This window comes from Podarcis pityusensis, assembly GCF_964106645.2.
Source record: "Podarcis pityusensis genome assembly, chromosome: 13".
NCBI classification, from domain to species: domain Eukaryota; kingdom Metazoa; phylum Chordata; class Lepidosauria; order Squamata; family Lacertidae; genus Podarcis; species Podarcis pityusensis.
This window is the reverse complement of record NC_138038.1, coordinates 52,911,911-52,935,569: the sequence shown is the minus strand read 5'-3', so window position 1 is coordinate 52,935,569 and position 23,659 is coordinate 52,911,911. Positions and strand designations below refer to the sequence as shown.

The window sequence follows — 23,659 nt, the reverse complement described above, 5'->3', positions numbered from 1 at the left end:
TTTTCTTTCACGGTAATTTTATTGTTTTGGTAACGAGCTTTGAATTTGTTTATTTGTTTTTACAATCAGGCAGTGCAGTCACAGCATAGATTAGACCAACCTTTTTCAGGACCATGCCCCACCAAAGCATCTCAAAAATCCTGATACTCCCAGAATTCCTTGGGGGGGGGGAGCCATGCCAGTTCAACAGCGCTTCCCGGGGGACTCTGGGAATTGTAGTTCCATGGGGGGGAAAAGAGTCTCCTCACCACACTCAGCCCCAGTAACCAAACTACGTTTCCCAGGACTCTTTGCGGGCGAAAACTGTTTAAAATGGTATGATGAACAGGATAGGGGACTGGGGTTTGGCCCAATCTTACCACGATGACCCGTATTACTGTGAAGACAATGGCATCCTAAAAACCTTTGGCGTACTGCAAGAAGGGGAAAGGCGAAATGTTGCAAACCTGTACGTATATTTATTTATTTGATGCAGTGAAGGCTGGTGTCGGTGGGGAGGAAAGCAGGGAGTTAAAAAGGAGGCAAATCCAAAAGCAAGGACATTTATTTTGTTTCGGTCAGGACAAATGTAAGATTCTACACTTAGGCAGGAAGAACCAGATGCACAAATATAAAATGGGGGACAGCTGGCTCGCTAGCAGTACATGTGAAAAGGATCTTGGGGTCTTGGAGGACCACAAGCTAAACATGAGCCCATAGTGTGATGCAGCAGCAAAAAAGGCCAACGCTATTCTAGGCTGCATCAACAAGAAGTCTAGTGTCCAGGTCAAGGGAAGGAATAATCCTGCTCTATTCTGCCTTGGACAGACCACACCTGGAGTCCTGTGTCCAGTTCTGGGCATCCCAGTTTAAAGCGGAGATTGACAAGTTGGAAGGTGTGCAGAGGAGGGCAACCAAGATGATCAAGGGTCTGGAAACCAAGCCTTAATGAAGGAATCGGTTTCCCAAATCTAAAAACCTGACTGTACAGTCAGTCTGAAACGGGACCCAAAATCCACATTTCCCTCCCTGCAAGGGAGCATTTCTAAAATGCATTAACTTGAGCTCGTGAGTCAATGTATAACTAGAAAGCCAGCTGTATAAACAAGTGCTCAAAGCGCTCTCCTTTATCAGTCCGTGACGGCAATGGATGGCCTTGGCTGTTCCAGTGGAGCAGGGATGGCACTCTATCTTATCTTACATTAAGACCACACTCTGATGCACAGACTTAGTCCGGGAACGGCGCCAGGAGTTGGTGACCTCTTGCTCCAAGATAAGAGTATAGGAACAGGAATAGGAACACCCTTTTATGGTCCAAAGTACAGGAAGAGGAATATTGACATCCTGGGCATCAGTGAACTAAAATGGATGGGAATGGGCGAATTCAGTTCAGATGACCATCATATCTACTACTGTGGGCAAGAATCCCGTAAAAGAAATGGTGTGGCCCTCATAGTCAACAAAAGAGTGGCAAAAGTGGTACTGGGATGCAATCTCAAAAATGATAGAATGATCTCGATACGAATCCAAGGCAGACCTTTTAACATCACAGTAATCCAAGTCTATGCACCAACCACTGGTGCTGAAGAAACTGAAATTGAGCAATTCTATGAAGACTTACAACACCTTATAGAAATGACACCAAAGAAGGATGTTCTTCTCATTATAGGGGATTGGAATGCTAAAGTAGGGAGTCAAGAGATAAAAGGAACAACTGGCAAGTTTGACCTTGGAGATCAAAACGAAGCAGGGCAAAGGCTAATAGAGTTCTGCCAAGAGAACAAGCTGGTCATCACAAACACGCTTTTCCAACAACACAAGAGACGACTCTACACATGGACATCACCAGATGGGCAGCATCGAAATCAGATTGATTATATTCTCTGCAGCCAAAGATGGAGAAGCTCTATACAGTCAGCAAAAACAAGACCTGGAGCTGACTGTGGCTCAGATCATCAGCTTCTTATAGCAAAATTCAAGCTTAAACTGAAGAAAGTAGGAAAAACCACTGGGCCAGTAAGATACAATCTAAACCAAATCCCTTATGAATACACAGTGGAAGTGAGGAACAGGTTTAAGGATTTAGATTTGGTGGACAGAGTGCCTGAAGAACTATGGATGGAGGCACGTAACATTATACAGGAGGCAGCAACTAAAACCATCCCAATGAAAAGGAAATGCAAGAAAGCAAAGTGGCTGTCCAACGAGGCCTTACAAATAGCGGGGGAGAGAAGGCAAGCAAAATGCGAGGGAGATAGTGAAAGATACAGGAAATTGAATGCAGATTTCCAAAAAATAGCAAGGAGAGACAAGAAGGCCTTCTTAAATGAGCAATGCAAAGAAATAGAGGAAAACAATAGAATGGGAAAAACCAGAGATCTGTTCAAGAAAATTGGAGATATGAAAGGAACATTTCATACAAAGATTACCATAATAAAAGACAAAAGTGGAAAGGACCTAACAGAAGCAGAAGACATCAAGAAGAGGTGGAAAGAATACACAGAAGAATTATACCAGAAAGATATGGATGTCTCGTACACCCCAGGTAGTGTGGTTGCTGACCTTGAGCCAGACATCCTGGAGAGTGAAGTCAAATGGGCCTTAGAAAGCACTGCAAATAACAAGGCCAGTGGAAGTGATGGTATTCCAGCTGAACTATTTAAAATTTTAAAAGATGATGCTGTTAAGGTGCTACACACAATATGCCAGCAAGTTTGGAAAACTCAGCAGTGGCCAGAGGATTGGAGAAGATCAGTCTACATCCCAATCCCAAAGAAGGGCAGTGCCAAAGAATGCTCCAACTACCGCACAATTGCACTCATTTCACACGCTAGCAAGGTTATGCTTAAAATTCTACAAGGCAGGCTCAAGCAGTATGTGGACCGAGAACTCCCAGAAGTGCAAGCTGGATTTAGAAGAGGCAGAGGAACCAGAGACCAAATTGCAAACATGCGCTGGATTATGGAGAAAGCTAGAGAGTACCAGGAAAACATCTACTTCTGCTTCATTGACTATGCAAAAGCCTTTGACTGTGTCGACCACAGCAAACTATGGCAAGTTCTTAAAGAAATGGGAGTGCCTGATCACCTCATCTGTCTCCTGAGAAATCTCTATGTGGGACAAGAAGCCACAGTTAGAACTGGATATGGAACAACTGATTGGTTCAAAATTGGGAAAGGAGTACGGCAAGGCTGTATATTGTCTCCCTGCTTATTTAACTCATCATGCGAAAGGCTGGGCTGGATGAATCCCAAGCCGGAATTAAGATCGCCGGAAGAAATATCAACAACCTCAGAAATGCAGATGACACAACCTTGATGGCAGAAAGTGAGGAGGAATTAAAGAAACTTTTATTGAGGGTGAAAGAGGAGAGCGCAAAATATGGTCTGAAGCTCAACATCAAAAAAACGAAGATCATGGCCACTGGGCCCATCACCTCCTGGCAAATAGAAGGGGAAGAAATGGAGGCAGTGAGAGATTTTACTTTCTTGGGCTCCATGATCACTGCAGATGGTGACAGCAGTCACGAAATTAGAAGACGCCTGCTTCTTGGGAGAAAGGCGATGGCAAACCTAGACAGCATCTTAAAAAGCAGAGACATCATCTTGCCAACAAAGGTCCGTATAGTAAAAGCCATGGTTTTCCCAGTAGTGATGTATGGAAGTGAGAGCTGGACCATAAAGAAGGCTGATCGCCGAAGAATGGATGCTATTGAATTCTGGTGCTGGAGGAGACTCTTGAGAGTCCCATGGACTGCAAGGAGATCAAACCTCTCCATTCTTAAGGAAATCAGCCCTGAGTGCTCACTGGAAGGACAGATCGTGAAGCTGAGGCTCCAATACTTTGGCCACCTCATGAGAAGAGAAGACTCCCTGGAAAAGACCCTGATGTTGGGAAAGATGGAGGGCACAAGAAGAAGGGGACGACAGAGGATGAGATGGTTAGACAGTGTTCTGGAAGCTACAAACATGAGTCTGACCAAACTGCGGGAGGCAGTGGAAGACAGGAGGGCCTGGCGTGCTCTGGTCCAGGAGGTCACGAAGAGGCGGACACCACTAAGCGACTAAACAACAACAGGAAGAGGAAAACCCTTTTATGGTTAAGAGTAAGGAGCAGGAACATCTGTGATGTCAACCTGTGTGTATAAGCTGACGTGCTTGAATTCCTGGGGAAGGGGGGAGAGGGTGCCTGGAGGATATATATACTGCATGAAATCTCTCATTACTTTGGACTTGCCGTGGACTGACCACGCAAGTGCCTTCTGCTATTCGGAGGGCAGAATAAACTCTTTCTCTGAAGTAACCTTGGTGTCATTTGACTTCCTTTCTCCCTCCCGGGAGCAACGCAAACCCCACCAGTCGGTAAAGTCTAAGAAGGCTACATTATGAGCAGGCTTCCTCAACCTCGGCCCTCCAGTTGTTTGGAGACTACAGTTCCCATCATCCCTGACTGCTGGTCCTGATAGCTAGGGATCATGGGAGTTGTGGGCCAAAAATATCTGGAGGGCCGAAGTTGAGGAAGCCTGCATATGAGGAACAGTTGAAGGAGCTGGGGATATTTAGCCTGGAGAAGAGAGGACTGAGATTGAAGCCATGGGTTCAAAGACTTCCAGGGTGGCGCCATCGGTAATGGCTGCTTCTCTCTAACTCGGAGGGAACCGGCTCTACGGAATCTGGGTCTTACCGCTACGGCGCAGCGGGGACCCCTTAAAAAAATCACAGGCGGGTGAAGCCTGTGACCGTGGGACTCAGCGGGCACCGTTTGCGCCCCCCCAATTGCTAAAAGAGCTCGGCAACGGGCTCCGGAGCGGAGCGGGGGTGGCGTGGTGCTGTGAGCAAATTGCTTCTTCCGTGGAGCGAAGCCGCAAAGCTGTTACCGGAGAGCGCTGCCTTTTTCCTGGGACAATCGGACTTTGAAAACAACTACCCGTGAGTAGGATTAAATTGGACTCAAAAGAAAAACGTTTAATTTGGTACTGAGCGGGGAAGGTACAACCAGGAAGTCTGCCTTCCTTGCATTGTAAATAGATCAAAGCAAAGAGACACTAAAGCGGAAACACAGAAAGTTACTCGAAAAAAGAGCTAAATCTTAACATCTTGAAAGTGGTTCCCCCTCTGGATTGCAGGAGAGGAGGGGGAAAAAGACTGAGCTGAATTTTCCTGCAAAAAAGAAGGGGAAAAGGAAGATAAAATTTACTGTTTAAAACTTGGAACGGACTGCCTTGAGATAAGGGTTGCATAGTGGAAAGTTTATTTCTGACAGCTAATTCTGCAAAAGGGATACAGTGTTTCTGGACTGCTCCTGTTTTGAAAGTAACTGTTTAAGTGCATTGAGACTGTTCTTTTTAAAGTGAATTTGGGGGACTTATAAAAACTATTTTTGCTTCTAAAAGTTGCAAGTTCTGGCTGTTACTGTGTCCCCCTAGAGGAAGCAGGACATTGTTACAATAACATGGAGGGATCATGGGAGGGATCATGGGAGTTGTGGGCCAAAAACATCTGGAGGGCCGAAGTTGAGGAAGCCTGCGTATGAGGAACAGTTGAAGGAGCTGGGGATATTTAGCCTGGAGAAGAGAGGACTGAGATTGAAGCCATGGGTTCGAGTCCTGCCCTCCGGAGCAGGAGAAAACAAGCTTGCATCTCTCCTCCATGTGATAGCCCTTAAGATATTTCTTCAGGGCTATCACATGGAGGGCTATCACAAGATGCAAGCTTGTTTTCTCCTGCTCCGGAGGGCAGGACTCGAACCCATGGCTTCAGTTTGCAAGAAAGGAGATTCGGGCTAAGCAGATTCTGGTGGTGAGAGTCATTCAACAGAGGTACTCCTAGAAGGTCCTGGACTATCCTTTCCCGGAGGTTTCAAAGAAGAGGCTGGATGTCAGGGATTCTTTGAGTGTGATTCCTGCATCGCAAGGGGGCTGAGATAGATGACCTTTGGTGGTCCCCATCCAGCTCCGCCATTTTGCAAATCTACGAAGCGGCGGCCCTGCTACTGCTAGACCTCCCCAACCACTCTGTCCAGAGTGAATAAAGGAACCCTGATTCCTGGGTTCTCCGATGGATGACAGTCCTGCTGTTCCGAAATCTCTGCCCGCGCCTCATTTGCTAGCTGCCCCCTCTGCCAGCTGCCGCATGGCGTCTTCTTCGAAGCGGAAGACGTGCCAGCCCTCAGTGGCAGTCAGGTCCACAGCGCCATTGCCAAGGTATAAGTCGATGGCCTTTTGGTTCCAGTCCAGAGCCGAGAATTTCATCTGGGTGCATCCTTTCTGCACGCCGATCTGCAGTGGAGAAGAAGAAAGAGCTTAGCTCAGCAGGGAGGACACTTGCTTGGCATGCAGAAGGTTGTGGGTTCAACCCTCGGGATCTTTGGGTAGCGATGGGCAACTGTGCCCCCGAAGGACCAGGTGTGCAGCCTGGGAGTCATTTTGTTTTTTTTTAAATAATATTTATTACTTTTATAGATTACAAAAAGGGAAGAGAAAAACAGAAAAAAAGACAAAGGAGGAAAGCAAAAAGGAAAGAAAAAACAATACAGTACAGTATATAAACAATGCAAAACACAACCTAAACTCGAAACTAAACACATTAAACTAAACTAAACAAACCCCACTCCCTAACCTTAACCCTAAATAAAACAAAACAAAAACAATTTAAAAACATACATCATCCCTTTTCCGTACTCAATCTTTCATTCCCTTATTTCCTCGACCTCCTCTCACCTCCCTTTTTGTATTCCACTTCTATTAATTGTTTCAGCAAATCCTTTCCATCTTTCTCCATTTTCTATCAAATTATAAATAACATATTTTTTAACCTTATTTTCCATTAAAACTAAAATACTTATATATGCTTAACTCCTTATAACATTTCTGCTAAGCCCATAAAAAATCATTCCACCATTTTTCTATCACTCATTAGTTTTACCATATGTCTATATATAAACTTTAAATTTTCCAATCTTCTTCCACCATCTCCTCTCCCTGGTTTCGGATTCTGCCAGTCCTTTTTTTTTTTTTTTTCTCATCATATTTTTTTTTTTTTAAATGATATTTATTAAGATTTTCAAAGATACAGAAAGTAAAGATTAAAATACATTCAAAGCCTTATTTTCATAGATCCACTTTCCGGGACTCCCCCCTTCCCCCACCCCTACCATATTCCCCTTTCATATTGTTGGCTCCACAAGCTCTCAGTTCTAATTAAAACTTAATTTGTTTAAACCATTATTCGAATTTAAAATTTATACACTCCTCATCAATACCCTTAATAAAAAACAAAAGTTCTCTCCCCAGGGCCCACCCCATTTTCATTCCACAATTTCCCTTTTTTTAAAAAAATAAGGACACCCCACACAATAGAAATATAAGAAATAAGAAATAAAAAGTATAATAGGTGAAAAAGAGCCAGTTCAGAAAAAAAAAAAAAAAAAGTTGACAAGCCTTTGGATTTTAGTTCTCCCCCCCCTGTCCCCGGTTTAATTTCCCCCTGACCACCAAACCATGTTATCTGCCTGGAATTCTTAAAGTCCATAAATCACCTATTTCCCCCAACTCCTTGCTGGCTTTTTCTTTTTATAGTTATTTTTTAAGACATTTAACTTCAAATCTTTAATAAAACTCCCCCCATTGTTCTTTCCAAGTTGTAGTCCAATTTCCTCTTGTTCCGCTGCTGAAACGTTCTAATTCAGAAGTTTAGTAACTCTGCAGGGATTATTGTTATTCAGGAACAAAAACTTGCGTTCAGTCCCTTCCTTTCTTCAATAGAAAATTCTATTGTCTCCTTTAGCTGAACACCCTGTAGACAAAATATTATTTCCGTTTTGCAGCTTTCCCAGAAGATAACCAGTCCTGTAAAATTCCAATGGTATTTTTCCACTTACGACCATCTTTGTAATGTCCCGAAACTCCTCTAGGGGGATTGTTGTAACTTTGTTTTCTCTAGTCCAAAAGTCCGATTGTTATCCATGTTTTCGCCATTTTGTATCCAAGTTTTAACGGGTTATAGCAAATTGTAACAAATTTAACCAGCAAAGTTCTCATAATAAGATCCTCTCTGCTTTCCGACTTTGACAGCTACTTTGACAGCTGTCAAAATCTCCGACTCTTTTCACCAGGCTCTCTCTTCAATCACCCCGGTTCCCAGGGGGGGGGGTCACGTTTCCCTTCTCCCTCAATTCTTCCTCCAGCACAGTTCTTGTAGTTCCCCATCGTGGAATTCTTAGTTTTTATCAGCAATACAAATCTTTTTGGACCTTGGTTTCCACCATCCTTGTTTTGGAAGGTTTACAGTAGGGAGGGGGACTGACTTCCTTTTTGGATCCCCCCCCCGCTCGTGTCCAATCCGAAAAAAAATTTTTTTTTTTTTCTCCTTTTGAACCCGGTTTCCAAATTACTCACGGGTTGTTGTTAAGAAGTCCGAATTTTCAATAGAAGAAGTCAGCGCTCTCCGCCAAATGGCATGCGGCTTCGCTCGGCAGGGATAGCAGAGGACTCAAAGCACCACGCTTCTCCCCGGCACCCGATCCGTAGCCTTTAAAAAGGCTCCTTCACGAGTCGGGAGGGCGCTAGCGGTGCCAGCCGAGTCTCCATGTCCACGGCCTCCGTGGCCGTGGTTTTTAAGGGTCCCCGCATCGCCGGTGCGGTAGGACCCAGCCCCTGCCGAGCAGGCTCCCTCCGGAGCTCGGAGGGAGTCCGCCATTCGGCGATGGCGCCAACCCGGAAGTGGATTCTGCCAGTCCTTTCCGTCAACTCCATAAAGTCCATCAACCTGGTGATCTTATGTCCGAGGCTCTTCAAGGCTTTTCCAAGTCCCTTCTGCAGGTCTTCTTCATTTTCTTTAATGCTAAAGAGCAAATCTCGGGGAAACTCCAACCTGTCAATCCTTTTCTTCCTTCTGAACAGATCAGCCAAATTTCCATAGTTGAGGCTACAGTCCATAAAGTATTTCAGGGCATATTTCAAGATTCCTCCAAATCCAAAGGCCCCCAAAACTTCAATCTCCTCCAGGCCCGAGTCCATGTCCCAAAAGTCAGTTAATCCCTGCATAGAGGGATCTTTCCAACTTTCCTTCTTTAATCCAAGCCGGGATCCATTCCTCAGAGTCTGACTTTTCCTAGATTCAATCATAAAAGGCCTCAACTTATAGTCCTCAATTTGCTTCTGTAAAGCCACGGATCTCGCTTGTATTACTTTATGTTCAACAACAGCAGCTTTCTCCTTCTTCTCCTTCTCCTCCACCATTTGTCCTGCCAAAATGGATTCCTGTACCAAGTCCTGAATTATTTCTGTGTTGGTGTTTGCTTTTTGACTCAAATTAGTCACTTTCTGTTCCAAATTATCAACTTTAAAAGTCATGTCATCCATCTTCTTGTGAAGCTGTCCCAGCGAACAGCTTATCATACATAAAACAGTCACAATGGCCTCTCCTGTCAACATTTTTAAATGGTCCAAGGTCAATCTCTGGTTCTCAGAATCCTTATCTGCAGCTGGAAATCCCCCAGTTACAGTCCTGTAACAGTTTCGAAAGCTCCCTCTAGAGGGAAACAGTCTCCACTTGTATCAGTTCTTTCAGGCACATCTCAAGCATTAAAGATAGTTTCAATTTTCAGTTACTTTTCCTCTTTTTTAAACGCAGAGGAGGACAATGGAAACAGTATCTTACTCTTATTTAGCTAGCTGTCAAATCCATTCTGTCAATGCACTCTCTCCAAACGTCATCTGGCAGCCCGTTCCCAGGTTCAGAGCAGTGGTAATTTGATTTTTCACTCTCTCCCGCAGGCTCACTAGGTCCAAAATTTCCCCCTCTTCTCCTGCTTCCAAGGGGGGCTTTGTATTTTAAACCGATGGAAATTTAATCATTTGCCAAAAGCTTTAAAAGAGTTTAACTTGTAACGTCTTTGCTTCAGTCTATTTACAAAAACGGAAGGCGGGCTTCCTGTTTAGAGCCTTCCCGCTTCAGTGCCAAATTAAGGTATTTAAAAGTCCAATTTTCCGTTCCGTTCTACTCACGGGTAGTTGTTTAAATCCAATTGTCCACAGGAAAAAGTCAGCGCTCTCCGGCAACAGCAATGCGGCTTCACTCCGTGAAAGAAGCGGTCGATTCAAAGCATCGCGCCACTCACCCCACATCGCTCCGGATCCCCAAAACAGGGTTTCCCTGCGAGTAGGGGAGGCGCAAAAGGTGCCAGCCGAATCGCCTGGGAGTCATTTTGGACTCACCGCTGTCCCTGGAGACGCAGGTCAGTTCTGGGTCCAGGGCAGCTGTTCGCCAGCTCCATCTGGTGCGCAGGATGAGACCCTCCCTGCCCGCAGACTGTCTGGCCAGAGTGGTGCATGCTCTGGTTATCTCCCTCTTAGACTACTGCAATGCGCTATATGTGGGGCTACCTTTGAAGGTGACCCGGGAACTGCAATTAATCCAGAATGCGGCAGCCAGACTGGGGACTGGGAGACCACATAACACCGGTCCTGAAAGACCTACACTGGCTCCCAGGACGTTTCCGAGCACAATTCAAAGTGTTGGTGCTGACCTTGAAAGCCCTAAACGGCCCCAAAGGCCCAGTAGACCTGAAGGAGCGTCTCCACCCCCATCGTTCTGCCCGGACACTGAGGTCCAGCTCCGAGGGCCTTCTGGCGGTTCCCTCCCTGTGAGAAGCAAAGCTACAGGGAACCAGGTAGAGGGCCTTCTCAGTGGTGGCGCCCGCCCTGTGGAACGCCCTCCCACCAGATGTCAAGGAAATAAACAACTATCTGACTTTTAGAAGACATCGGAAGGCAGGCCTGTTTAAGGAAACTTTTAATGTTTGGTGTTTTATCATTTTTTCATTATTATTATCATTAATTCTGTTGGGAGCCGCCTAGAGTGGCTGGGGAAACCCAGCCAGATGGGCGAGGTATAATAATAATAATAATAGTTATTATTACACCTGCCTGACACGGGTGGCGCTGTGGGTTAAACCACAGAGCCTAGGACTTGCCGATCAGAAGGTTGGCGGTTCGAATCCCCGCAATGACGGGGTGAGCTCCCGTTGCTCGGTCCCAGCTCCTGCCAACCTAGCAGTTTGAAAGCACGTCAAAGTGCAAGTAGATAAATAGGTACCACTCCGGCGGGAAGGTAAACGGCGTTTCCGTGTGCTGCTCTGGTTCGCCAGAAGCGGCTCAGTCATGCTGGCCACATGACCCGGAAGCTGTACGCCGGCTCCCTCGGCCAGTAAAGCGAGATGAGCGCCGCAACCCCAGAGTCGGCCAGGGGTCCCTTTACCTTTAACTTACACATGGAGAGTCATTGCTGCCAGCCCGAGCAGGTCATATGCAGCTAGGTGGACCCCAGAGGCATGACTGGCTATGAGGCAGCTTCCGATGTCCCTATTTATAGGGGAAAGGGACGTAGCAGAACAGTTGCCTGGCATGCAGAACGTTCCATTTCTGTGTAGGGGCAGCTCTTACCTGGGCAATGGAGCTCATCAGCTTCTTCCCAATGCCTCTCCCTGTGACAGAAGGAAGAGGAAAAGCTCAGAAGGAAGACAGGACTCCTGGGTTCTCCGAAGGAAGGAAATACCCCCCCCCGGGTATTTACGCCTTGGGAACTCTCTGTCTCAGCATCCTGGCTTCCTCTACCACGTCCCAGGACATGTCCCGCCCTCATCTGGTCTAGGTCGCTCCCTCCAAATTTTACCTTTGTTTTCAAAGCAACCGGACTCCTTCCAGATATAATAATAATAATAATAATAATAATAATAATAATAATGTGGTACCTCGGGTTACATACACTTCAGGTTACATACGCTTCAGGTTACAGACTCCGCTAACCCAGAAATAGTGCTTCAGGTTAAGAACTTTGCTTCAGGATGAGAACAGAAATCGTGCTCCGGCAGCAGCAGGAGGCCCCATTAGCTAAAGTGGTGCTTCAGGTTAAGAACAGTTTCAGCTTAAGTACGGACCTCCGGAACGAATTAAGTACTTAACCCCAGGTATCACTGTAATTTATTATTATTTATACCCTGCCTATCTGGCTGGGTTTCCGCAGCCACTCCGGGCGGCTTCCAACAGAATATTAAAATACAATAATCTATTAAACATTAGAAGCTTCCCTGAACAGGGCTGCCTTCAGATGTCTTCTAAAAGTTTGGTAGTGTTAATTTTTCTCTTTGACATCTGGTGGGAGGGCGTTCCACAGGGTGGGCGCCACCACCGAGAAGGCCCTCTGCCTGGTTCCCTGTAACTTGGCTGCTTCTCGCAAGGAGTTTTGGGAATTGTAGTGCAATGAAAGTGGAGGGCGCCAGGTTGCTTTGAAGGGGCAATACTCTCTCTCTCTCTTTCTCTCTCTCTCTCACACACACATTTTCTTAATTATACAGTGGTACCTCGGGTTAAGTACTTAATTCGTTCTGGAGGTCCGTTCTTAACCTGAAACTGTTCTTAACCTAAAGCACCACTTTAGCTAATGGGGCCTCTCGCTGCTGCCGTGCCGCCGGAGCACAATTTCTGTTCTCATCCTGAAGCAAAGTTCTTAACCTGAAGCACTATTTCTGGGTTAGCGGAGTCTATAACCTGAAGGGTATGTAACCTCAGGTACCACTGTAGTTCCTGGCTGTTCATAGAATCCACCAAATTGTTCGGTTGTAAGGGACTCCAACGGTCATCCAGTCCAACCCCCTGTGCTGAACAAATCTTTGCCCAACGCGGAACTCGAACCCGCAACCCGGAGATTAAGAGCCTTGAAGCAGCTCCTTCCCTTCCGCATTTCCGTACCTCGAAACTCTGGCATGACGTAGAGGTCTTCCATGTAGATGTTTCTGCCTTTCCAGGTGCTGTAAGTGAAAAAATATAGGCCGAACCCCACGACGGTGTGGCCTGCAGCGGGAAAAACGAAAGAACGGCGACAAAAGATCACAAGCTGCTTTTCTAAAATCAGTCCAGGGCTCTTCTGGATCAGGTTCGCAGCCGACCATAAACAGGACCCGGGCGATTCAAACGCAACCTTTTTACTCCAGGCAGTTTTTGGGGGGCAGAAAATATATTGGGGGGCTGCCCTAGAGATTGTGGGCTGCTCCCTGTGGGACGAGAACCTCGGTGAGTGGTTCTGAAATTCCCCCCGGATTGCAAATCATAGAATTGGAAAATTGCAATGCACCCCAAGGGTTAATAATCATCATCATAATAATATTTTATTTATACCCCGCCCTTCCTGGTTCAGAAAACCGGTCTCAGGGCAGCTAACAACAAATTTAAAACACTTGACTGATGCAACAAAAAACAGCATAAAATACAGTGTAAAACGTGAATAACAATAAATTCAGAATTCAAAAGTCAATTTAGGGGGGAAATCCATCCATGTAGAGAGTTTCATAGACATTTGCAGGGAAACAACAAAAATATAAGGCCCTGTCCAAAGGGATTTGCAGTCTTTGATACAGGGGAGGAGGGAAAAACCCTTGTTGCATTCAGTTAAACACAGTTTCAATAGCAGATTAATGGTTGGTCAATATTCTACGGCCTTCTAAATGTGTCTGCCTGGGTGTGTGTGTTATTTTAACTATTTACCTTGTATTTTATCCTGTGAACCGCCCTGAGATCTTGTGATAAAGGGAGGTCTATAAATCTAATTGATCATCATAATTTATTATTTACAGTATACCCCGCCCATCTGGCTGGGTTTCCCCAGCCACTCTGGGCGGCTTCCAACAAAGATTAAAAATACATTAAAACATCAGTCACTAAAAAAATCCCTAAACAGGGCTGCCTTCAGATGTCTTCTAAAATTCAGATAGTTGTTTATTTCCTTGACATCTGCTGGGAGGGCGTTCCACAGGGCGGGCGCCACCACTGAGAAGGCCCTCTGCCTGGTTCCCTGTAACTTGGCTTCTCGCGGGGAGAAAACTGCCAGAACCATACTACCACAAAATATAATTGAGAAATAAAAATTACATACATCAATATTTTGTTTGCTATTTGTTATTTACCATCTTATTTCCTCCCAGACATTCCATGCAAAACACACACCCGCACAAATAATAATAATGAAAATAAATATTTTCCCACCTTTTATCTTACAAAATCGTTTCTTCAGTTTTGACTTCCTGTCAAGTCCCTTTGCATATATTTTATCTTACAACTGAACGTAAACAAAACAATAAACCTTTCCAATACATTCAGAAAACATAATAAATCCGTAATTGTTGTCCACCTCCTTTTACTTCCTTTGTCACTCGAACGCTAGCACAGAGTCAAAACTATTATTGTATTTCCTCTATAACCATCCCATTTTCCCGCAAATTTTTGCTTTGAGTTTCCTCTGAGTTTGCTCGTCCATTGAGCCATCTCAATTACAAATTCCTGTAATTTAATTTGCCAATCTATTATTTTTGAAGGTGGCTATCCTATCACCTCTCAGTCCCCTCTTCTCCCTTCCCAACTCCTTCGACTGCTCCTCATATGGCCAGACCCCTTGATCCTCTTAGCCGCCCTATAGCTTGTCGATATCCTCCTTAAACTGGGGTGCCCAGAACTCCAGATGGGCTCTGACCAAGGCAGAACGTCTCTGGGGCAAACCTGGGCGATTCTTCCTTCTGCTTTTCCTCCCTTCATTGAGCCCCGGAGACGGAGGTTAATTGGGAGATGGAAGGAGGGAACAGAAGGGGAGCTCCCCATTGCGGCAGAGAGGGAAGGATTGCATCTTCGCCATACTGGAAGATGGGATTTTGGGGCAGGAACCTTGCTTACCGTCTTTGCTCTGATGTTTCGGGGGGACCTCGGCCACCACACATTTATAGAAGGGGTCCTGGCAGAAGCCGTCCTCGTAAAGTCCTGGAAAGAAAGACGCGAGAATCAAAGAGACAGCGAGAGAAAGGGGGTGGGGAAAAACCAGGGTCAGCAGGACCCAGGAAAAACTGCAAGACGACCAGCTGTGTAGATCCCAAACTTTTGGGCTTTTAAGTTCAGGTGAGCTCTGGAAGTAATACCAATACTACTACTACTACTACTACTACTAATTTGTTATTTATACCCCGCCCATCTGGCTGGGTTTCCCCAGCCACTCTGGGCGGCTTCCAACAAAACACTAAAATACAAAAACCTATTAAACATTAAAAGCTTCCCTAAACAGGGCTGCCTTCAGATGTCTTCTAAAAGTTTGGTGGTTGTTTTTCTCTTTGACATCTGGTGGGAGGGCGTTCCACAGGGCGGGCGCCACCACTGAGAAGGCCCTCTGCCTGGTTCCCTGTAACTTGGCTTCACGCAGGGAGGGAACCGCCAGAAGGCCCTCGGAGCTGGACCTCCGTGTCCGGGCAGAATGATGGGGGTGGAGACGCTCCTTCAGGTCTACTGGGCCTTTGAGGCCATTTAGGGCTTTGAAGGTCAGCACCAACACTTTGAATTGTGCTCGGAAACGTACTGGGAGCCAATGCAGGTCTTTCAGGACCGGTGTTATATGGTCTCCCAGTCCCAGTCTAGCTGCCGCATTCTGGATTAATTGCAGTTTCCGGGTCACCTTCAAAGGTAGCCCCACATGGAGTGCATGGCAGTAGTCCAAGCGGGAGATAACCAGAGCATGCGCCACTCTGGCGAGACAGTCTGCGGGCAGGGAGGGTCTCATCCTGCGTACCAGGTGGAGCTGGTAGAGAGGCCGCCCTGGACACAGAACTGACCTGCGCCTCCATGGACAGCGGTGAGTCCAGAATGACTCCCAGGCTGCGCACCTGGTCCTTTGGGGGCACAGTTGCCCCATTCAGGACCAGGGAGCCATTCAAACGTGCATGGCCTTATAAGGCAGCAATGCTTTCAAGACCGGTGTTATGTGGTCTCCCAGTCCCCAGTCTGGCTGCCACATTCTGGATTAGTTGCAGTTTCAGGGTCACCTTCAAAGGTAGCCCCACGTAGAGCGCATGGCAGTAGTCCTTCCCGGTTCAAAAACCAGGCTCAGGGCGGCTAACAACAGATTTAAAACCCTCAATTATAAAAGCAGCATAAAATACAGTATAAAAACATGAATGACAATAAAATTCAAAACTAATTAGATATTCCCCAGGGCTAGCTGGCTGAATTGGTCCTACTTGGGCCAGTGAGGAGGCCAAGGGAGAATTAGCTGTGGGATCCCAGAGCGGGTAATCTTCATAAAAAGGGAAGAGAAGGGAAATAAAAGATCAGGCTGAATTCAAAGGCCAGGCAGAATAGCTCTGTCTTACAGGCCCGACGGAAGGAAGTTAAATCCTGCAGGGCCCTGGTCTCCTGGGACAGAGCATTCCATCAGGTCGGAGCCACCACTGAGAAGGCCTGGTGGAGGATAATCTGACTTCCTTAGGGCCCGGGACCTTTAAGCTATTATTATTCATGGACCTTAAAGTCCACTGCGGGGCAGACCAGGAGAGGCGGTCCTGTAAATACAAGGGCCCTAAGCCACAGAGGGCTTTAAAGGTCAAGACCAGCACCTTAAATCTGACCCTGTACTCTACTGGGAGCCAGTGCAGCTGGAAAAGCACTGGGTGAATATGCTCCCATGGCAGGGACCCTGTGAGGAGCCTCGCTGCAGCATTCTGCACCCGCTGGAGTTTGTGGGACAGCTTCAAGGGCAGCCCCGCGTAGAGTGAGTTACAGTAGTCAAGCCCGGAGGTGACCGTCGCGTGGATCACTGTGGCCAGGTCGGGGCAGGAAATGCTGCCCCTCTCCCACACCTGGTGCCCTCAAGATGTTTGAGTCCACAACGACCATCAGCCCACGGTGATCTGATCCCACCCTTCGTGCCCCAAACATGAACACAACACCTCTGTGACTGGCCAGGGAAGATTTGCCTATGAGAATTCCCGCCCGCGGTTCAGCCTCACCTTGACTGCTGTTTGCTACCTGATCAGGCATTTTCTCAAACTCTGCAAGTTCCTGAAAAGAGAGAAAGAGAACATTAACCGCAGGTACAATGCCTGCCCCACCACCTCACTGGCCAAGACCTTGAATTTTCACACATAAAAAGCAAAGGTAAAGGGACCCCTGACCATTAGGTCCAGTTGTGGCCGATTCTGGGGTTGCGGCGCTCATCTTGCTTTACTGGCCGATGGAGCCGGCGTACAGCTTCCGGGTCACATGGCCAGCAGGACTAAGCCGCTTCTGGCGAACCAGAGCAGCGCACGGAAACGCCGTTTACCTTCCCGCTGGAGTGGTACCTATTTATCTACTTGCACTTTGACGTGCTTTCGAACTGCTAGGTTGGCAGGAGCTGGGACCGAGCAACGGGAGCTCACCCCGTCACGGGGATTCGAACCACCAACCTTCCGATTGGCAAGCCCTAGGCTCTGTGGTTTAACCCACAGAGTCCTTACGTAGGTTCCCTATTGGTAGGAGAAAATAACAGAGGCCAGCCAGAGAATATTGAGAAGCAAAGCAGCTCGTAAGCCTGATCTTTATTGATCTGTTGCAAGAGGGTGCTCCCCTTACACGCAGGAAAGGAGGAGGACCCAGAACCAAGGTGTGCCTGCCCTTACATACACATTTTAAATTCCCTGCCCTGGAGCAGAAGACCTCCCCTCCATACATCATACCTACATCACAGAACAGGCGGTCTACAGCAGAAATCTGAGTGCGTTGCTTACCTCCTGTCTGGCAGGTTATCTGTTAATGCTCGCTTGATTGGATACCCTGAGGAGCCTGGCCAGTCTTTTGTAATGATAAATACTTATTTCCTGGGCCAGGTCAGGCTCACACCCTATTCATATCTTAAATGTGCCCTTAAGACAGGATTTGTGAGGAAAGAGACAATGGGGAGGTTTCCCACATTGACCTTCCAGAGAAAACATTTGGTCAGTTTGGGAATCAAAAGTGGTTTCAGGTTGGTCTTCCTGTGCTGATCTATGTACGTGCTTGGCTGGTACATCGATGAACATTTAATATATATCTGAAGACGTGGGTGGCGCTGTGGGTTAAACCACAGAGCCTAGGACTTGCCGATCAGAAGATCGGCGGTTCGAATCCCCACGACGGGGTGAGCTCCCGTTGCTCGGTCCCTGCTCCTGCCAACCTAGCAGTTCAAAAGCACGTCAAAGTGCAAGTAGATAAAGAGGTACCGCTCCGGCGGGAAGGTAAACGGCGTTTCCTTGCGCTGCTCTGGTTCGCCAGAAGCAGCTTAGTTCTGCTGGCCACATGACCCGGAAGCTGTACGCCGGGTCCCTCGGCCAGTAAAGCGAGATGAGCGCCACAACCCCAGAGTCGGCCACGACTGGACCTAATGGTCAGGGGTCCCTTTACCATTAGTATATATCTAAGGCCTAAAAATTCTTATCAAATTCGGCCACCGTGAGAACAGGATCCTGGAGTGGATCGGGCCCCCTCCGGCCTGATCCAGCAGCCTCTCTGGATTGCAAACTGCGGAGTGCAAGTTTTTCTGCAGAATCTCAAATGACAGAGAGAGAGAGAGAGAGAGAGAGAGAGGATAGCCTAGAGTCTAAAGCAATATCTGGCAATTACACAATCTCTCTGCCAGCTTTGCTATGCTAATGCAAAACCCACAGGAGAGAAATCCCTGGCCTTGGTCCAGCGCTAAACAAACAGCATCAAACTCTCCGGTTAAATCCTGGCTCAGCCTTTCAAAGCCAAGGAGGTTCCTTTTGAAGTCAGGCAGGGTGAACGTTGTTACAGAGTGTGCCCAGTTTAGACTTTGCAAAGGAGGATGAGCCTTCGCTCCCTTTTATTCTGACAGCAGGGGGCTGTTGCTAGGGCTGGAATAGATCCTGGGCCCGCACATCTGCATAGGATTTGCATATGCTAATCTACATTTAAGGATTTAAAAGCCTCGCATACGAATCCCGCCCCCAGGCCCCGCTTCAATTAATTCACACTCCGCTCCAAATCAGCTCACCTGCAGTTTCAATTTATTCCTCCTCAATATCCTGAACAAATCCTGTTCTGGATCCTAGAATTGTAGAGACAAGTGGGACCCCTGAGGGTCATCCAGCCCACCCCGCTGCAATATGCAGGAATCTTTTGCCCAATGTGGGATTCGAACCCACAACCCTGAGAGTAAAAGTCTCACGCTCTACCGACTGAGCTGGTTATCTCTCCGGCATCTTGCCCTCAGCATGGCCAAGCAGACGCCCGTTATGTGAAACTGACAAGAAGGATTCGAACGCAGCTCTCCCCTCTCGCCATGGCTCCCAATAACTGACCTTCAGAAGGAGAGCCATCATGGCTCGTAGCCGCCCCATAGCCATAATAATAATAATAATAATAATAATAATAATAATAATAATTTATTACTTATACCCCGCCCATCTGGCTGAGTTTCCCCAGCCACTCTGGGCGGCTTCCAATCAAGTGTTAAAAACAGTACAGCATTAAACATTAAAAGCTTCCCTAAACAGGGCTGCCTTCAGATGTCTTTTAAAAAGAAGATAGCTGCTTATTTCCTTCACATCTGAAGGGAGGGCGTTCCACAGGACGGGTGCCACCACCAAGAAGGCCCTCTGCCTGGTTCCCTGTTACCTCACTTCTTGCAGGGAGTGAACTGCCAGAAGGCCCTCGGAGCTGGACCTCAGTGTCCGGGCAGAATAATGGGGGTGGAGACGCTCCTTCAGGTCTACTGGGCCTTTGAGGCCTTTTAGGGCTTTCAAGGTCAGCACCAACACTTTGAATTGTGCTTGGAAACGTCCTGGGAGCCAATGCAGATCTCTCAGGACCGGTGTTATGTGGTCTCGGCGGCCGCTCCCAGTCCCCAGTCTAGCTGTCGCATTCTGGATTAATTGCAGTTCCCGGGTCACCTTCAAAGGTAGCCCCACGTAGAGCGCATTGCAGTAGTCCAAGCAAGAGATAACCAGAGCATGCACCACTCTGGAGAGACAGTCTGCGGGCAGGTAGGGTCTCATCCTGCGTACCAGATGGAGCTGGTAGACAGCTGTCCTGGACCCAGAACTGACCTGTGCCTCCATGGACAGCTGTGAGTCCAAAATGACTCCCAGGCTGCGCACCTGGTCCTTCAGGGGCACAGTTGCCCATTCAGGACCAGGGAGTCCTCCACACCTGCCCGCCCCCTGTCCCCCAAAAACAGCACTTCTGTCTTGTCAGGATTCAACCTCAATCCATTAGCTGCCATCCATCCTCCAACCGCCTCCAGACACTCACACAGGACCTTCACCGCCTTCCCGGGTTCTGATTTAAAAGAGAGGTAGAGCTGGGTGTCATCTGCATATTGATGGACACCCAGCCCAAACCCCCTGATGATCTCTCCCAGCGGCTTCATATAGATATTAAAAAGCATGGGGGAGAGGACGGAACCCTGAGGCACCCCACAAGTGAGGGCCCAGGGGTCTGAACACTCATCCCCCCCACCACTTTCTGGACACGGCCCAGGAGGAAGGAGCGGAACCACTGTATGACAGTGCCCCCAGCTCCCAGCCCCTCAAGACGGTCCAGAAGGATGTTATGGTCAATGGTATCAAAGGCCGCTGAGACATCCAGCAGAACTAGGAAACAGTCATCGTTACCGGGTTTGACCAATCCTCTTTTAAAGCCGTCAAAGTTGGTAGCCATCGCTGCCTCAAGTGGCAGGGAGTTCCGCCGTTTAACTATGAATTCCGCAAAGAAGTCTCGACCCCCCCAAGGGTCATCCAGCCCACCTCCCTGAAATGCAGGAATCTTTCTGACCGACTTGGGATTCGAACCCACGACTCTCAAGATGAAGAGTCGTGCTCTGCCAACTGAGCTAACGCCTCGCCCACCTCACAGGGTTGCAGCGAGGATTAAAGGAGGAAGAGGGGGAAAGGGTGGGATATAAATGCAACAGATAAATGGAATTAAATAATTAACCCTTGATGCAGGGAGGATTTGATTTAAATCAAATCGATTTAAATCACGATTTCAGTAAGACTTGATTTAAATCACTAGTCAGTAAGACTTGATTTAAATCATATTTTTTTTAACAGAAAGACTCATTCTTGCTGGTATAATGTTAATATTTACAACCGGATGAAGGTCTCATTTTTGGAATAATAAATTTCCAGAGTAGTTTTTACAAAAATTACTGATTTGGTTCTACTATAAGAAACACCCAGTCAGATAATGACGAAATTATTGTGAGGTTTAACAAGTTAACTGTTTTCTATTTGGGCAACTTTTCCGCTGTGCTTGATCGGAAGGAGAAAAATAACCATTTCCTTAATATCAATTTAAACATTTTATTTACCTGAAACAATAGCATTATAGCTTGTTTGTTAACTGATGTGGTTAAACAATTTTTTTAAAACAACAACCCTAGACTGAGTTTTAGCACACATGAAAAACTTAAAACAAATCCTTATTTCCTGATGAACAGCCTTTGGACTCTAATGCAACTTAAACAGAAAACTATCTTTGGAAAGATTTTTCCTCCAAAAGCATTTTATTTAAAATTTTTAAAAATCCGATTTTTTAATTTCTTAAAAAAGACATTTATTTTTATCCACCCTGCCTGCCTGCAAACCAGGATGAAGGCTCAATAAGCAATAAATCTCTTTTTTTTTTTTGCTATTCGGGCTGCAGGGAGGGCCGGGGCTCAGCTGCGGGGCTTAGGCGGACATTCAACAGGTGCAGCAGTTGAACAGGACGCAGCTGCACCAGTCGAATGCCTGCCTGCCTGCCTCCTCGTGGGAAAGGGCCTACCCGGATCATGCGCATGATCTCCGCGCAGTCCTCGGCTCGGGAGGGCCGGATCGACACCGCGGGGGTGGCGGGGTCTTGGTCCACGGCTGCCTGATCGGCCATAGCAGCTCCCCAGCTGGAGATGCGGAAGTTTTCTCCTGGCTCGGAGGACTACATTTCCCAAGATGCTCCAGGGAAGAGGGAGGGTGGGAAGAGGAGGAGGAGCGGGGCGGGACAGAGCTGGCCAGAGAACTCAGCGAATCCTTGAATTGGAAGGGAACCCCAAAGGACATCCAGTCCAACCCTCTGCTCTCAAAGCGCGGTCTCCCATCCAGTTTGAAACCTTACCGGTCCCTGCTGAGCTTTGCAAACGTGATGGGAATTTTATTACAACCCCACTGGGAGGAGGTTCGATTGGTGGCGACCAATGAATGGATCCTAGGATTGTAGGCTTGGAAGGGACACCGGAGGGTCATCCATCCCAACCCACTGGATCAGGGTGGAGAGTTCGACTTCGCGGCGGTTTCGATCAGGAACGGGGCATCCAGTGCTGTTTTGTCCCCTTAAAAAATGTTTTGGGGTGCTCTCGTTTTGACTCAAGGAAATCACCATTTTATAGTTCAAATTGGGGAAAATAAATGCAGTAAATGGACAAAAGTACAAAGATTCACAAAATGTTTCGGGGTATGTGTCCCCAGGGCTGGATTTAGGTTTGATGAGGCCCTGAGCTACTGAAGGTAATGGGGGCCCTTTCTATGTCCAGCTGTCCTTTGTCAACAACAAATGGTCACTGTTTTTTTGTGTTGAATATATGCTATATGGTCATTGATGGACCGAATAGGTATCTTAAGCCATTTGCGCATGTTGCCCTGCAACCAGTCCATGCAGAATGTAGGCACCCTATATATAGAAAGGATTTGTGAGTCCAAAATGTGCACCTGGTCCGTCAGTGGCACAGTTGCCCCATACCTATGAGACTGCCTCTCCTGGTATGCCCCGCGGAGGACCTTAAGGTCCACAAATGACAACACTTTGGAGGTCCCGAGCCTCAAGGAGGTTAGATTGGTCTCAACTAGGGCCAGGGCCTTTTCAGTACTGGCCCCAACTTGGTGGAACACTCTGTCACAAGAGACCAGGGCCCTGCAGGACTTGACATCTTTCCGCGGGGCCTGCAAGACGGAGCTGTTCCGCCTGGCCTTTGGCTTGGACTCCGTCTGACCCTTATGTTTCCCTCCCCTTATGGTCTTGATCTATCGGCTACTTTTAAAACGAGGCTGCATTTTAAATTGCATTTTAACCTGTATTTTAATTTTTTTCCCCTTTTCCTTTTTTCTCTCCCCCTCTCTTTTTCCCCTATTATGTTTTTACTGTGATTTTACTGGTGTTAGCCGCCCTGAGCCCAGCTCTGGCCGGGGAAGGCGGGGTATAAATAAAATTTATTATCATTATTATTATTATTATTCAGGACCAGGGATCCATCCAAACGTGGATGGCTTTACAAGGCAACATTGCTTCTGAATGCCAAGAGGGGAGAGTTGCCCTTGCGCTCGGATCCTGCTTGCAGTGGCGGGACTGGGCCTTCCCTGCCCTCTTTCGCAACCCGGCTGCCCTCGTGACTCTCCTTTAAGGACCGAAAGAGAGAGCAAGTCGACCTTTGCTGAGACCTTGGAGGTTTCTGCCCGGAGCCATGAATTTTGCCATCCGTTGCTGCACCCCTAAGGATCTAAAGGATATCATGCGGTTTATTGAGGTGAGGGCCGTGGCGGCGGGAGAGATCCTGGGGTCCGAGCCCAGTGGTCCTGGGTGGCCACCTGCCCCAGGTGGATCGAGACAGGATTGGGCCGTTTGTCGGGCACAAGATGTTGGACATAACATAATGATGGCTGACTGGGAACAGTTATGGACCACAGGTATGAAATTCACAGCATGTAATGCCCTAAGAGAAAATTTAATGAAAATGATCTATAGATGGTACATGACACCAGTCAAGCTTGCAAAAATTTACCATTTGCCCGACAATAAATGTTGGAAATGTAATGAGACTGAAGGTACATTCTTTCACCTTTGGTGGACGTGCCCAAGGATTAAGAC

The 23,659-nt window shown here is 47.3% G+C and overlaps 2 protein-coding genes across 5 annotated transcripts in view; both read right to left on the bottom strand.

Moving 5' to 3' along the window:
* TMEM102 (transmembrane protein 102) overlaps positions 1–23,659 on the bottom strand; it is a 171,013-nt gene continuing 147,354 nt past the window's right edge. For all 4 annotated transcript variants that reach the window (XM_080979850.1, XM_080979848.1, XM_080979847.1 and 1 more), the window contains one exon: positions 1–4,114. The gene's annotated coding sequence lies outside the window, so the exon portion shown is untranslated. The remainder of the gene's footprint in view (positions 4,115–23,659) is intronic.
* On the bottom strand, positions 5,453–21,763 carry LOC308462366 (thialysine N-epsilon-acetyltransferase-like). The gene is made up of 6 exons (XM_080980044.1): positions 21,590–21,763; positions 16,795–16,846; positions 14,699–14,782; positions 12,728–12,829; positions 11,423–11,463; positions 5,453–6,256 (listed from the first exon to the last, which is right to left on the bottom strand). The coding sequence occupies exons 1-6, from the start codon at positions 21,689–21,691 to the stop codon at positions 6,077–6,079; spliced, it is 561 nt and encodes a 186-aa protein (XP_080836170.1). The 5' UTR covers positions 21,692–21,763; the 3' UTR covers positions 5,453–6,076.

Excerpts from the sequence above, each read along its gene's own strand:
- LOC308462366 (XM_080980044.1), bottom strand. The coding sequence starts at position 21,691 with ATGGCCGATCAGGCAGCCGTGGACCAAGACCCCGCCACCCCCGCGGTG. Across the intron at positions 11,464-12,727 it reads CGTCATGCCAGAGTTTCGAG|GGAGAGGCATTGGGAAGAAG; the intron begins GTACGGAAATGC and ends CTTCTGTCACAG. Across the intron at positions 6,257-11,422 it reads TGATGAGCTCCATTGCCCAG|ATCGGCGTGCAGAAAGGATG; the intron begins GTAAGAGCTGCC and ends TCTCCACTGCAG.